This window comes from Schistosoma mansoni, chromosome 4 (genome assembly GCF_000237925.1).
Source record: "Schistosoma mansoni strain Puerto Rico chromosome 4, complete genome".
Taxonomy (NCBI): Eukaryota; Metazoa; Platyhelminthes; class Trematoda; order Strigeidida; family Schistosomatidae; genus Schistosoma; species Schistosoma mansoni.
Window position 1 is genome coordinate 17748570 of NC_031498.1, and position 16945 is coordinate 17765514.

Sequence of the window (16945 nt, forward strand, 5' to 3'; positions counted from 1 at the left end):
GTGAAAATAGGTTGCTGTTGTTGTTGCTGTACTTTAAGATCTGTTTCGAAGTAATGCTGGTTAATTAACAAAAGTAGTAATAATAACAATACAAAGTTAATAAAAAAACAAACAAATATTTAAAAGAGAAGAAAACAATAATACAAAATGAAAATACAGTAATGTCATGTATAGTTGAGTGGGTTAATGTGTGTTAGTTGGGCTTTTTCTACGACTGTACAGTTATTAGTATATAAGGTTTAACTAAAAAACTGGAAATTATTTTCTTCTAAGTATTTGTTAAATAACTTTTTCGCACGATACAATATTCTGGAAGAATTATGTTTACCAGATTGTTGTTGATAAAATTGTATAATATCCCCAGGTTCTTTAATTTCTAGCATAATTACCTCTTTATATTCTAAGATTAATGATAAACTAAGAAACAAGAGAAATGGATTACCTTGACCGAATTGATTCGGTGGTGGTAAATGTGTTACATTGGTTTTAATATGAATAGGTTCATTTTCAATAGAAAATGAAGATAATCGTTTAGTTGATGTCAAATGTAAAGATTGATTTTTTATAGAGTTGGTAAAATCCAATAGTGATTCATTGGAGATAATTTCAAATTGAGTTTCTGTAATTAACGTCTCAGATGAGGTTTGTTGTGGATTTCCGGAATTAAAATCTTGATTAGATAATTCACATGAGAAGTGGGCATCAGAAGTGATAAACGGAGAGGGGGAAGAAGATGGATGGTCTTTTTTAATCGTGTCTGGGTTAGACACAGTAGTGAATCCTTTTTTTTTCAAGTCAACAACATAATTTGAACCTATTAAAGAATTGATTAGGCTAACATCTCTTGCCGTGTAATGGTGCCAATTAAGAGAATTTGTTGATGTGAATGAGGTATTCGGCATGTACAAATTACTTGTACCATCAGTTAAAACAAGATAACCTTCAGATTTAGAATTGCAAGTTTCAATTTCAATTAAACTATTATTTTTTACAAGACATAAAGCAGCCCATTGTGATTCAAACATACGTAAAGACTCATCAAAGTTAAATTCACGTTTTAATTCTAAGACAAACCAACGTTGAGTAAAATACATATTAGCTAAATTATGTGCACGGAAAAATTGTGCTAATTCACTATCTGTATACGTTAGAAGATCGTGTAAATCTTGCATATTGTTAATTAATATAGATTGCTGCGTATCACCAAATTTGAATTTAACACGTTGCATTAAAGCACAAAACGAGAGATATGCTAGTGCTTCATCACTTTGAACAACTAATAATGGGCTGGCCAAATCTGACATACCTACAATAATAAGAAAACATTGGTGATTGACAGCTAACAAGGAAAAACATACATTGACTTAAAAGGCGAATTTTTTTAGCGATGGCATCTGTAGCTAGTCATTAGTAAGTAAATAAATAAACACAGACTAATATCGTTCAGTGATCAGTTACATTTACAAAAGTACTCAACAAGGAGTAGATAGTAGCAGAACACAATCGTTTTTTCTAAGAAATAGACTACTTAAGCGACAACACAAAAATGGGCGAGAAAGTGTATTGAACAAAATGCATAAATACTACTTCTGATTGGCTTTCCATATCACTTTCACGCAATTGAATCAGGTTCAATATCTTTTATATCTGAATATAATACTTGAATAATTTCAATAGATTTCGATAATGTAACACTAGTCAAAATTTGTCTGGTTTTGAGATATCTGGATGGTTTTGATAAATATTCCCAAAATTATATATCGGAGCTATCGGACTAATTATCAGTTAGGAGATAGTAAAAGTATTATCAAACAGGATAATTAACATTAGTGTGTACTGACTACCAGGAAGTTGTGAATATTGTGACCAAGCACACAGAGTACATGAGTTTGTGACTATTTTTTGAAACAGCCACACAAACTATTCAGTAACTAGAATCAAAGTAGATAAGGCAGGATTAGAATATTTAACCGAGTGGATGTTCATTTGCTTTTTATGAGTATATAAATTTGAGGCGTCCCAGAAAAAAATATCCAGCAACTTATGATTTCCAATAAACGCATTCAGTCGATAATAATATTAATAATAATATTTTTACTAATGAATGTTAATAATACGTAAATTAAGAAGACGTAGCTGACCAACTGACCTTGACAATATCCAATATTTGGGTGGTGTATACAATAAGTGGCTAGAATATCGAACAATTGACACACTCGATGATGGTTGCCAACAGAACGATAATAGTCTTCTTCTATAATAGGTGCAGAATGAAAGAAAATACTGATCAAGAAACGTAGGACGATAACAGAAACAAATAATGAAGACAATGAAACATATTATGATAATTATTTGGGTAAATATATATAGTAATTTTTTCCTCTCAAAAAGATATTAACTGAATGCTTAGTCATAACCAAATATCACACTTTATAACCCTTAGTAATGATTGAATTCAACCAACCAAATTGCAGTATGTTTGTTAGTTTGGGTGAATCGACACCACAATAAAAGTTAATTAATGTCAGATGATTAGAGGCATTTCAATGATCACGATCTGTTGTTGGATAACACTCGTCAGAAATCGACTGTTACTAGCTGATTAACTATTGTTGGAAGCCCAGTACTTCTTGAGTCAAGATTCAAATAGCCTACTGACTGCGATAATGAGTTAAGTGAACTCAAGTTCTACAAACATCATCAGCCCTCTCAAGAGTGTAGATAAAAAATTTCAAACGACTACCAACTAGTATCAAATCTAAGTTTAGAGCTTCTTACAGATTACCTTCAACCATCTAGCAGCCTATAAACGTTTACCGTAGTCATAACATACTTTAAGCTTAGACAACGATCTGATACAAGCGTAGGTAACAGATGAAGGTTAAGAGGACAAGACAGGATAATTAAATAGCAAACTCTACATTTCCTTCGAGTACTTATTTACCATTCAACCGGATTATTCTTGAACTAAATGTAAGATGCACTGACCATAATTGGATCGTTAACGATTGGTTAGTGTATTCAACGTAAGTCAGTCAGTCAGCTACAACGTAGGACCAGGCACATATATGCATCGGTCCAAGTTGCCATACCTCATTAGCACAACAAGATGAACACCGGATTCATAGAAGTAATTAATTTAGTGGTGGTAGTATATAAAGAAAGATTGTATATAAGGATATAATATAGGGAGGAAAAAAGTTATGAAGCAATTTTAATCTCAAGGTTTAAGGCAAGATAAAGAGTGTATACACCTACGCCATTGTGATCGATTCTGAGCCATGTCACACAGAGTCTCCAACCATTGGTTACGATAGTCACGCGGACCCCAACCAAGTAGTCTGTATCTGCCAACATGGCTCAGACTAGAAGTTAGTGGCTTCAAGCACTGATGCCATGTTTTGGTTTGGCCGCCCCTAACTCTCTTCCAACCATCCCCTACACTAGTCAACATTGCGCGTCGTGGTAATCGGTGGTCAGGCATACGTAACACGTGGCCTAACCATCTCAGTCGATGAAGATTCATAGCCTCATCAACTGATTTACCATCATTCCCTAATACCCTGCGTCGAACCTCACTATTACTTACCCGGTGATCCCAGAAGATGCGAGCAATATTTCTAAGACATCTGTGGTCAAATACTAGCAACTTGCGAGTATCTTCTACTCTTAATGGCCATGTTTCGCAGCCGTGAAGTAGAACAGAGCGAACTGCTGCGTAGTATACTCGTCCCTTAATTGATAGACGGATATCTCGTCTTCGCCATAGGTGACGTAGGTTGGCAAATGCCAAACGAGCTTTTTGAATCCGTGCTGAGATTTCGTCAGACACCAACCCATTAGGGCTGATCAGACTTCCAAGATAAGTGAAGTTGTCCACGCGTTCGACTACTTCACTCCCTATCCTTAGTTCAGGTGTTGACGCAGGCCAGTCTTGGAGTAACAATTTACATTTGGATGGGGAGAAACGCATCCCAAACATCCTGGCATTATTACTCAGTTCTAACAGAAGACTCTGCATTTTGCCAGCGTCTTCACCAAAAAAGACTATGTCATCTGCGTATTCTAAGTCGATAAGTGAACCTCCTGGTAGAAGATCAATTCCTGAAAATTCAGTCGACGAGAGTGTTATTTCCAGCAACAGGTCTATAATGAAGTTAAACAAAAATGAGGATAGTGGACAGCCTTGACGGACACCACTTGAGGTTGTAAAATCATATGACAGTTCGCCATAAGCTCTTACTCGACTGGTAGTGTTCGAGTAAAGAGCCTTCACAAGGTTTATGTACTTCTCAGGTACACCTTTTAATGACAGACACTGCCACAGAACCTCTCGGTCTACAGAGTCAAATGCTGCTTTCAAGTCAAGAAAAACTATCATTGTCGGACGCCGATAAGCATGTCTGTGCTCTAAAACTTGACGAATGGTGAATATGTGGTCGATACAGCCACGACCAGGTCTGAAGCCAGCCTGATTTTCTCGTGTTCGCAGTTCACGAGTCTTAGTTAGGCGCCCGATAATTATTGAGGCTAGTATTTTAGATGCTATGTTAGTCAGACTAATCCCTCTATGGTTATCACAGGATGATTTTGGCCCCTTCTTATATACTGGGACAATCAGAGATTGTGACCAGTCAGATGGGATTACGTCCGTCTCCCAGATTTTAGCCAGAATATTAGTCAACCTAATCGCTAAAATTGGACCACCATATTTAAAGACCTCTGGAGCCAATCCATCTGGACCAGCTGCTCTTCCTCGTTTCAGATTAGTTATAGCCTTTTGAACTTCAAGTAGGGTCGCGGGGCCTACTTCAATGTTCCATTCAGGTTTTCTGGGAATAGTGGGTAGTTGTGCAGTAGCTAAAGGCCAGCTAAACTGCTCCTTAAAGTGTTCCGCCTATCGTTCTAAACGTTTGAGTTGAGAGCAGATAAGGGTTCCATATTTTTCCGAGATTGTCTCACTTACACTTGACTTCTTAATCCTGGTTTCTTTTATTAGTCTGAAGAGTTGCCTGGTGTTGCCTACAGCCGCTGCCTTTTCCATCTCTTTTGCTTTCGTTGCCCACCACTGCTCACGATCGTTCCTTAGACTTTTAGTTAACCTAGATCTAATTTGTTTACACTCTTCGTCGTGTTCAGAGCCTGATGGGATGAGTTTACGCGAATCCATCAGTGAAATAGACTTAGAAGAAATCCACTGGTTTTTTGGAGCCCTATGGTTTAAATAACTAATAGATGTTACTGCTGTTTCCACAGCTGTTCGTGTGTCTTTCCAAGCAGCATCTGGGTCAGTCTCGTTTACAGAACTGCCTAGATGTGAACTCAGTTGTTTCTGGAATTCGCATTTGGCTTTCTCGTCCTCCAGTTCAATCCTAATGGGTCTTCTTAGTGTACTTTTCCTGCGTCCATTGAGGCGCAGGCAAATGCGCGCTCGTATTAAAGCGTGATCAGAGTCTAAACAAGTATTCCCATACGAGCGACAATCTTCTATTGACCCTCTCCAACGATGACTGATGACAATATGGTCTATTTGAGTCCATTGTTGGTTTGGTGAAGGTGGTCGCCATGTTAGACGATGTCTCTCCTTATGCTTAAAATTAGTGCTTACTAAAAATAAACGATTGTCTGAGCATAGTTGCAACAGACGATCACCATTATCGGTTCGTTGAGCCGGAATACTAAAACACCCACCTAAATGTCTTTCTGTTTGATTTAGGCTGCCTACCTGGGCATTAAAGTCATCCGCTACGACTACTATGTCTGAGCACTTAGCTTTCTGAAGAAGCTCAGAGAGCTTTCTGTAAAAGTCATCTTTCACTTCATCAGGGTTGCAGTCAGTGGGAGCGTAGGCAGAAACGACGAAAAGGCAACGACGTGTGTCCCTATCCTTCCGAGTTCTTACGGAGCCATTTAGCCGGACAGCACACAGGCGACTGTTAACGGGGATCCATTCTAGTAGTGCCTGTTCTGCCCTTGTACTTAGTGCTATGCCTACACCTGCAAGCCCGCGAAAACTAGCCAACGGGTCGCCAGATACACGGAGGGTGTATTTCGTTGGCTCTCCATTTTGGCGAGGTGAGGTCAAGTGAATGACCACACTAGGATCCTGTATGCATGTTTCGGAGACACAGCATACATCAATGGGACGAGATTCTAGGGTTTTAGCTAAGGAAGCCTGTTGACCGATTTGACTTAGGGTACGTACGTTGAAGGCTCCAATGTGTAGTTTGGAGCGAGGTTTTAGTAGACCTAGGACAGCGTTTCGCGCACTAGAATTGTTGGCCATGGTGACATTTGAGGAGGAAACCGAAAGAGGAAGTTTAGTGTTGAAAGTCAAGGTAGAAGGAATAGTAGGAATTGAAGAAGGAGATTGATTATGAATACAGTGGTCTTGAGTGCTGTTAGAGGTATGAGGGCAGTTATCACTTCCCGGTTGCCCATACCGTGGAAGGGTTCTTCTAGAGGCACCTGAAAAGGAAATTAGGTTAGAAGTGGTCTTAATGACCTGAGGGTGTGACTGCAGTGCCCAAGGGACAACTGCTTGAGGTCGGTCACACACGACCTTTTTGTGGGTAGTTTTTATGTTAGCTCCGTTCTTCAAAGGACCTTACCGCCGGAGACGGATATCCGTGGGATAAGGCGAGGTGTGCATTTTTAGGGTTGACCTTTTCTAACCCCGCCCCTCCTTGTGGAAAGGCAGCATCGCTGTCATGCTGGTTGTCTGAAGGAAACACCTTGCTGCTGTCACAACTCTGTACAGTCAGCAGTACGACTTCGCCTTCGGACCTTGGGTTTGCTGCTTTTAGTCTCACCGCTCTTCAAACGACCTGCCTGGCATGGTAGGACCTTGAGGAACGATTGTTCCAGCCAGTATAGCTCGAATGACTCATCACGATAGGCAAGCCCGGCCACCACGTCAAGGTAGCAGCAACGGTCGGGATGCAACGTAATATTTAGAAAATAACTAGAACTAACTTTATTTGAAAGCTCAGGATCTTGTACTATGTGGGGTTGTGTGTGTCTCATTGCTAACTGATAAGTCCCAAGTTAGGACGTACTAGCTCCCCAGTAATTCTCAGTGATATAAACTAACTTCAAAATTAAAGGATTTTGATAAAATCTCCATTTTAAAAGATAATTACTTTCAATCTTTAGCTTGATAATTTATTTAGGGGTATGTACCTCACTCTTACCTTTACATTTCATGAGCTGCATACGAAAAGAAAGGGAGCAAAATAATCCCTGCTGACGGGTGAATCCTATTTATACTGAACAAGGGGCCTGATACGCAGCGATTTTAAAACCTATTATACGTAATTTTGTCGCTCACACTTATATACCTTCAGAAAAATAGCCACACCTCTCAGAATCATTGATATAATAGTATTAGCAGCACATAGGTTCAAAATTGTAGGTAATGAAGTTAAATTAATCATTAAAGTCATAACTCTTCAACAGTGGGAAAATTCAGTTTTTTGAGAACGTGTCAATCTTCAGCTGAGCCGAAGCAAGTATTGGATACATTAGAAAAAACTCATGAACTTACAAATTTGTAATATAAGACAAAAATACGGAAATTTATTTTTCAAAAAAGGAAATACTACTTTAGCTAAATACAATTATAGATTTTTTGAGTAGTATAGGTCAATTCGATTGACTACTATTTTAGGATGGTTTAATTTCAATTTATCATATTTTTCTCTGTATTGCTTTTTTAAACTTAATTAAACTAAATTTACTCGTATATAATAAATTGTAACGAAAATCTTTAGATAACATTAAGATATTTACGGAAACAGTAAAGCGTTCTTAGAGAGATAATCACACTCGTCAACTGGTAGAAATAAGTTCTCTCAATAATTTATAGGATAAAATTACTGTAAAGACAATTTAAAATTTGATTAAAGAAATTAAATCACCAAGTAAGAATCCTGAAAAAAGTATATACGAAAAAAAGCTTACTCCAGTCTGTACGAACAACATCTATGCTTATTGAAGCTAATGTAGATAGTTGATGTTCGGACATTAAACCCATTACGTACAACTTTTTCCAATTTTCCTTAAGAGTAGCATACTGTTGGGCTTTGATATCCAGTAAGTGAAAACGTTCTTGACCGGTTGTGTCCGCTGGACAAACTGATAATAATATACGCCAGCCAACCTTACGTAAACTGTGCTCTAGACCATTTAGATAAACATCTAGGCTGAGAAAAAAAATAATTTACTTGACATACTATACATATTGTACTTATAATCAGAGAATGTATAGGTTATTTTATAAACTCTGTACTTAACTATTTCATTTTATGAGACAGGACCAGTAATCATAATTAAAGAGTTACCGCAAAATATCACAGACACTTTGAACTATTCAATTAACCTGTAGAATCACGAATATTATTGTTACGGTAGTAGTTAATGAGAAAGTAACAAGGTCAAGGATTACGTTAGGAAAGCAGCTACTTGAAACATGTGTAGGATAGCAATAACCACACGATTATAGATGGAAATAACACCAAATTACATTCAAAATCAACAGACTAGACTGGTATCTACATCCCGGAAATCTCCATAGGACCATCCGTTTTTCCAATTTTGTGCTGATACTGTCCAGAAAGGGGTGAGACTATAATTTATGGACGACCTTTAAGCGACTCAAGACTGACTTTGAGAGTGTCCACCTAATAAATACAACCAAACGAGGGTTATAAACATGTGTGAGGAATTTGAATTATGATTTACAGTTGATGGTTAAGGTTAGAAATTATATTTAAGGTTTTCATCCCGAACTGACATCAGCTATAATGACAAAACGATGAGTGAAGTTCGTGCCGAAATCCGAGACCTGTTATCTTATACCTGATTGGTTCGTCCATAGATTATAGCCTCGCCCGGAAAGGCTAAGACGGTTAAGTAAAACAACTTTAAAAACATAACCTACAAGCCGAAATCAACGTTGGTCTTAATCTTATGAATCAGAAGTTGGAAACAGAATATTGAGCCACATATCTACAAAACACCTCGACGACATAAATGTTAAGTTTTACTTATTTTAAAGAGTAAATCAACCTCAACTACCAGAGAAGCTGAATTTAAAAATGATAACAAATTGTAGAAATGAGTTGTCAAAATTTTGTACAGGACATTAAATCTTAAGTGAAACAATATAGTCTGCATTATTTTATAGAATCGTTAAAAACCAGTTAAGTGCTTCATTGATAACGTTTGTTTAAGTAGTTTAGTGAAATTAAGATTGTTAAGACTCTATGCTGAAATGAGTTAAAGCAATCTGACTTCTAATAAGTAAGTTGTCAGTTTGAACTCTGCTCCGCCTAATTCAGTTTGGGCAATCAAGCCGCTATATCCTAGGCATAAAACAAGTGGCTTAGAATGAAGTAAATACATCCTTATTCAGTGAACAATTTATATTACAGTGAAATTAATTTTGGAGAATTATATCGTGTAACACTCAGGAAATAACATAAATAAATTACATTTTTTTCCTGAAATGTAGAGAAAACAGGTTCTGTAATATGTTGGAAGGGCTTTTCCTAACCGTTTGAAGAAGTTATTGAAAAGAGTCCATTAACCTTTGTTAAACTAAGGCTTATCCTTAGGAAATTGTAAAACTGCTGTATTTAAACCCAATTTAGTTTGATAAATCAACAATACATTAAAACTGAATGTAATATGTAGTACTTACTAGAATTGATTTAGATATATAATGCGTCCATTATCATCCATGTATAATCTCATTTGTGTATCTGATATCGGAGGATGGATAGTGTGAAACATATCATCTCCATCCATTACAATTCCTGAAACAGTAATAACAGTGTAGAAAAGTAACGTTGTTAATTTACACATAAGGCTCTAATATACAACTAATTTGTGAGGTTAGTGATACCATCCGATTACCTAAACTACTACAAGTGGGATCGAAATTTAAAGATGTGATTCAGTGTTAGGAAGTCAAATGGATAATCCACTGTATCACAATTCTGTTTGAACGACGCTATTTGAGAATAACTACGCTATTTTATCGAGGCAAACGGGAAATTAAATCGAGATTAATGTCTCAAATTACAATGAACATCATCAATGAAGTAAAAATACAGAAGCCCTTGATTGCTACGTATTCTTTGAATTACATCACTTTTCAGTACGAATTTTTCTAACAGTCAATCATTTAGCAACAACGTAGAACTTTGTACCTACGTACATCAGTTCGAGTTGCCATACCACATTAGCACAGAGATGCAGTTGTCGATTAAAATCTCATAGTGGTAGAGATAGTAAGAGTATAAGCAGTATTCCGAAAAATTAGGGTTTGAAGATGTTATTCAAGGAGTATAATCCAGTGAAATAAATTTGGAAAGAGAAGAAAGCGACATGAAGAATTCAGAAGATTGGAATTTCGGAGAACACAAAGAGTGGATGCACCTCCGCAATTGCAAACGATTTTGAGCCATGTCACTCAAGGTCTTTAACCATCGATTTCTATCATCTCGCGAATCCCAATCAGGTAGTCTACACCTACCAACATGGATCAGTTCAATTGTCAGTGACTTCATGGATTTGTGCTACGTTTTAGTCTGGCCACCCCTAGCTTTCTTCCAACTAATACTACACCATAAAACATCGCACGTCGGGGCAGTCAGTGGTTGGGCATACGTAACACGTGTCCCAGCCATCTCAAATGATGAAGTTTCACTACTAGTAGCCTACGAATATCCTCTACTCTTACTCGCCATGTTTCACTGCACAGTAAACCTGTCCTGTGGTTAGGCGTCAAAGTATTATTGAAGCTAATATTTTAGACACTATATTAGTCAAACTGATTCCTCTGTGATTGTCACAGGAGGACTTTTGTCCTTTCTTATAGACTGACATAATCAGTGATTGGGACCAGTCAGATGGAATTACGTCCAGTTCCCAGATTCTACCTAAGACCTCAGTCAATCTCGCTGCTAGTACTGGACCATCATCCTTAAAAATCTCAGGGGTAAACCTGTCAGGGCCTGCGGCTCTCCCTCGCTTCAGATTTCCTATAGCTTTTTCAACCTCGTAAGAGTTGGAGGACTTACATCAATTTGCCATTCAGGACGACTGGGGATCGTGGGTAACTGAAATGTGGCTGAAGGCCAGTTGAACTGATCTCTAAAGTGTTCTGTCCATCGATCCAATCTCCTGGATTGAGAATGAATGATATGTCCATCTTTTTCCGAGATAGTTTCGCTGACAGTTGGGTTCCTAATACCGGTTTCTTTTTAATAAGTCTGAATAGTTGTCTGCTGTGACCTATTGCCACTGCCTTTTCCATCTCTCTTGCTTTCGCTACCCATCACTGTTCACGATTATTGCGTAGGCTTCTTATTAGCCTGCGCTTAAGCTGACTCCGTTCTTCATCATGTTCAGAACCAGATGGGATGAGTTTTCGAGCATCTATCAGTGAGGTAGATGCTGCTGAGATTCAATATTTTTCCCTAACCTTATAGTTTACCGTACTAGTAGATATCACTGTTGTTTCCGCAGCTTTTCGGATGTCATTCCACGCTGCCTCGGGGTGGGCACAACTTATATGGCTGCCTAACTGTTTTTCTAGCTGTTCCTGAAATATATTCTTAGCTTGGCTATCATTAAGTAGAACCCTAAGAAGTTTCCTTGCAGTGTCTCTCCTACGTCCAGTAAGACGCAGACAAATATCCGCTTGCACTACAGCATGATCTGAATCTAAGCATGTGCTCCAGAATGAGCGACAGTCTTCTGTCGAGCCTCTCCATATGTGGCTGATAGCGATGTGATCTATTCTGGTCCAACGTTGGGACGAATTCGAGGATTGCCATATCAAAAGATGTTTTTCCTTATGCTTAAAGTTAGTATTTGCAAGAAACAGGTGGTTATCTGGGCATAACTGCAACAGACAGTCGCCATTATCTGTTCTTTTCGCCATGACACCGTAAGATCCACCCAGGTGTTTTTCCCTTGAGCATTAAAGTCACCAGTCAACTATTACTACGTCAGAACGCCTAGCTTTTCGGAGAAGGTCAGAAAACTTTCTGTAAAACTCATCTTTTATATCGTCTGAGCTGCAGTCAGTGGGAGAGTAGGCAAAGACGGCGAAGAGATAACGACGAGTGTCCCTATCTTTCCGGGTCCTTACTGCTCCGTTTAGTCGGACAGCACACAGATGACTGTCTACTGGGATCCAGTCTAAAAGAGCCAGTTCTGCTCTAGGACTCAATGCTATACCTACGCCAGCGAGGCCACGGGAAGCAGCATCAGGGCTTCCAGATACACGAAGTGTGAATCGAGTTGGTTCTTTATTATGACATGGTGAGGTCAAATGAATGACGCTACTCGGACTTTGTATGCGCGTTTCGGAGACACAGCATAAATCGATGGCGCGAGATTCTAAAGTCCTAGCTAAGGAAACCTGTTGTCCTATTTGGCAGTGTTCGGACGTTAAAAGCTCCTACATGTAGTTTAGAGAGTGGTTTCAGGAGACCAGGAATAACGTTCCGCGTACTCGGACGGTTTGCATTAGAGGTGCGAGGTGATAAAGGAACGTGAGAAGGGTTACTCGTGGAGATAAGAGTGTTATTAGGTGTAGGAAGGATTTGAAAGTGACCAACTTGGTCTCGTGTGCTGTTACGGGTATGAGGGCTGACGTCACTTCCCGGCTGCCCACACGGTGGAAGGGTATTTCTTGAGGAACGTGAAAAGGAAGTTGGATTAGTGTTGATCTAAATGATCTAAAAGTGTAACCACAGAACCCAAGGGACAACTGCTTGAGGCCAGTCACGCAAGGCCTTTTTGTAGAGAGCTTTTAACGTGTTAGCTCCGTTTTTAAAAAGGCCTTACCGCCGGAGACGGAAATCCGTGAGGTAAGATGAGGTGTGACATTTTTAGGGTCGACTTTTCCTAACTCCTTCCTTTCTTGTGAGAAGGCAGCATTGCTGAAGATGTTTGTTTTCCGAGGGAAACACCTTACTTCTGTCACGCCCCTCTACAATCAGCAGTACGACTTCGCCCTCAGACCCTGAGTTGCTGGTTTTAGTCTTACAGTTCTCCAATTGACCTGCCTAGCATATTAGAACCTACAGGAACATATGTTCCAGCCAGTATAGCTCGGTTGCGTCATCACGATAGGCAAGCCCGAGAACTACGGTTTTCTAACAGTTATCACGTATTGATTTAGAATTTGGCTTGAAACAAATTACCGGAATAAAACAAGTTTAAATCAAGACTACGTTTATATTCAGATTGAGTTACTTCCTAATACGTTCCTATGGAAGACTTTCCTTTACTAGTTAAGACATCCTCATCAATTTAAGTTACAAGAAGTATTAAACAATCTAGTACTGGACATTAGATATTAATTTAATCGAGATTTAGGCTACAGAAAATTTTTATCATATAGTTAACCTTGTTTTTTACCCTATAAAAGAAGTGTATAAACGGGTGAATTAAATCTTACCTATAGCCTTGCGCACATTTGCAACAGTTTTTTCAAATCGTTGAGTAATTTGTGAAAAAAGTGATGGTCCTTTAAAATCATTGAATGTTAGATCATTTTTTGTATCATTTTGTGACTTTCTTCTTCTGGAGATAGACTGAACACCACTTGGAATAATAATATCCCAGTCTTGAAGATCTAATTTGGAATAGAGAGATGATGTATAGAATGAAGTGAACTATTCAAAAGTAAAACATATGATTAACCCCTAAACTGTGAAGAACATTTATTTTTATTTTCGACCTAAAAAAATTATAGTCCGTAAATTAACTAGCTCTTATTTAATTATAGATACCGATAATTCGAACAAAATAGGTTTTTAACCCTGAACACTATTTAAATATTGAACATGATAAGAATAGAAACATTGGGAAAGTTGAAAATGGGAACTTCTAGTTCCACTTGAAACGATATGTACCTTGCTAACAGTTCTGAAATAAGATAAATCAGAACTGTCAAATGAAAGATGGTGATTTTACTGAAAATCTGGATTACAAACGACAATTTAATACTGGGATCGGATTGTAAGTAAGAGTATTAATCAGAAGAATGGTCGAAATGATGATTAATGTATAATATGAGTTAATCCGTTCGACTCTAATTTAAAATGACTTATAACCATATTTTCCTAGTAATTTTTCGCAAAACTGTAATAAGCAAATCATTTAGAAAACAATAAATACAGTATATATTTGGAGTGATTAATACAGTGTACTTGATGAGAATGCACTTGCCTTTGGCTTTCATAATCCAAATGGGACTGCAGATCACAGAGGTTGTGAAGATATTTTAACCGACTGATGGAAGATTCAAAACCTGTTCTGCTTACTGTTGTATAGATAGGATGAGATGTAGAATCTACACAACAAGTGTAGGATCAATCTTAGTACGAGATCTTGTTACATGGTAACTATCAAAATCCAAGTGACCAAGTCGCTAAGAAACTTTTCCCAGAAGTTTTACATTATCCTACTTTACTGTATTTAAATCATTCACTAAGCAAATGTATTTAAAAAACAAAAAATTTAAAAAAAACATACCAGAAACTTTAGGCTTCAGGGTTATTTTAAGTCGTAAAGTAGAATCAGATGACGTGACTATCGACGCATCCAGATCCCAGTCGGATTGTAACGGTAAATAAAACTGCTCACCGAATTCATCAATAGCCAAGTAACAAACCGAAAAATCACTGAAATCAGACCAACAAATAATACAGTTTCTTTTATGTTGTTTGTTAAATGTGTGATAAACACGTGTGTGAATCATTTCAACAGATACAAATAATAAGGAATATTGACCAGATACAATGTAAGGATTTCCTTTACTGGATGTATACTGTATTTAACACGTAGAAGTAAAAATATTAAGTCACTTGACTTTAAATAATCAGGATGCATAGAGTAATGACAGATTTCGTCATTTATAAACTAATCCATGTCAAATGAGGAAGTCATACCATGACTAACGTGGTTTCGCAAATAGAGATAATGAAACTGAGGTAAAGGATGAAGGCTCGCTTCTAAGACAAATTCCCTCCGAAAAACTTTCCACAGTAGCATAGCAATATGAAATGTAAAGTTAGTTGGAAAGTATTTCTGCAGTTATTGCGCTGAAAAGCACAGCGTGAATATCGTAAGTATTGAAGGGCATTTTAGCATTAGATTTTCTTTTATCTTAAAAGTGTTTAGTTATTTACATTAAAAATAACCTCAACATCGGCATTTATGTTTGCTAAATAAAATTTTAAATACAATTGTGAACTTGCTTCATACCTTATTTAAGAAATAGTTCCTTTCACAACCACATATTTTACACTATTTTGACAGGACGATAAAGTATTTTCAGTCGAAAAGACAGATTAAAATCAACCACACAAGTGTTTGAAATCCATTGCAAACATCGTAAATAAAAGGAGCGTTTATTATCAGGGATACGATTTTTGAGCATTGGATACAAATATGAGAGGACCTGTCTCCTCAAAATGCCCTGGTTCGGCCGAGAGTGGGAAGGGCCCGTCCTCTCTCTCGAAATGCTTTCACACGGCCACACATACACAGCCTTTGCCAGAGATATCCTACTCACTACCTCCTTGTGGTGTGGGTGTTGCATACGAAATTGAAAAGAAAAAAGCGAATATCCGGCTCTTTAACTGGGTTGGTGGACACGGAAAGTCCACCTAGGGAAGTTGGAAAACCCTGATTCCAAACCAATGGTGCACATGGGCTTCACGATCCTGATGGAACGAAAGGCGTATGAACCAATTGTTGGTCACTAACTACCATGGGGCTGAATCTCCTTACGTTGCTCCACTGCCTTGTGGATCAGACATTTAGGTCGAAGGCTCCGGGTGTGATCCTCTAAGAAAACTACCTGCTTTGGTCTGGGCATCCGGGAAGTATCATGGCCCTCATACAATTAAAATGAAATGTCAATTTTTTGTGTAGCGCATATGTATGCATTGTCCCTTTGTACTAATATTTATGTGTTCAAATAAATAAATAAATAATAAACATTTGTTTTGTGCACTCTACCTAGCAATTATTTAATAGGGCTTGTAGTAAAAACTGTCGATATGTCATTTTTTTAGTCTGAGGACCGTTCAACCCCAAATATAGTTGAATCAATAGGACACCTAGAAATCATGACCAAACATGTGCGGTAAATATTATGTTAATTCAGCCGATATGTATCTACATCACATGAAGTCTTTCTTGCTATTAATCCTCCTTCTAGACACAAACTTATTTAATCCCCAAATCGACTTAATTCTGTCGATGCTAGATTTAACACCATGACTAAATGGGAAGGTCAATGGCAAAAATTTGTGATCATCTGCTTTGTTTATTCATGAGATCTTTCACATTATAAGATACCACTAAATGACTATGTTCAAAAGTCTGCTAATAGAGAAATAGTTTACCAGTTAATATCAAAGCATTTACGCAGCAAACCCAGAAGAACTTTGTAATCTGTAATATTTGGATCGATTGCGAATTTCTTATATTGGTCAGTGCCACTTTCTGTGCTAAGCTGAAAGATTTAAGCCATGAAAACGTATTGATCTTACTTTGGCTTTAATGTATACAACTTCTCGAGAACTTCTTCCTAAACTCATTTCGTTCATTAGTCTGTATTCACCAAATATGCTGAACAAGCTAAAAATAAAAAAAATCGTTTTTATAGTCACACAGATCGTTTTCAGAATCGATTACGAGAAGAGAAAGAGAAGCCTTTACAAAGTCATGAAAGTGATAAAAAGCTGGTGACAAATACATCAAGAAAATTTAATAATATTACGTCAGGTTTCCATTTCACGCGTATTATGATAGCTTGAAAGTAAAAAAGTAGACTCATCTAATCAAAATGGTATGGAGTAAACTCGGGTGACCATCTACAAGAGAATAAATTTAGAAATAAAAAGTTGAC

General features: G+C 37.6%; 1 protein-coding gene across 1 annotated transcript; it reads right to left on the reverse strand.

The window, feature by feature from the left end:
* Smp_207030 (gtpase activating protein-related) lies at positions 1-16794 on the reverse strand (the record flags this gene model as incomplete). Its single annotated transcript, XM_018797026.1, has 9 exons — positions 1-1306; positions 2150-2254; positions 7963-8204; positions 9704-9818; positions 13481-13657; positions 14560-14708; positions 16440-16549; positions 16587-16674; positions 16709-16794. The coding sequence occupies 9 exons, from the start codon at positions 16792-16794 to the stop codon at positions 240-242; spliced, it is 2139 nt and encodes a 712-aa protein (XP_018652109.1). The 3' UTR covers positions 1-239.
* Between the last annotated feature and the right edge of the window lie 151 nt (positions 16795-16945).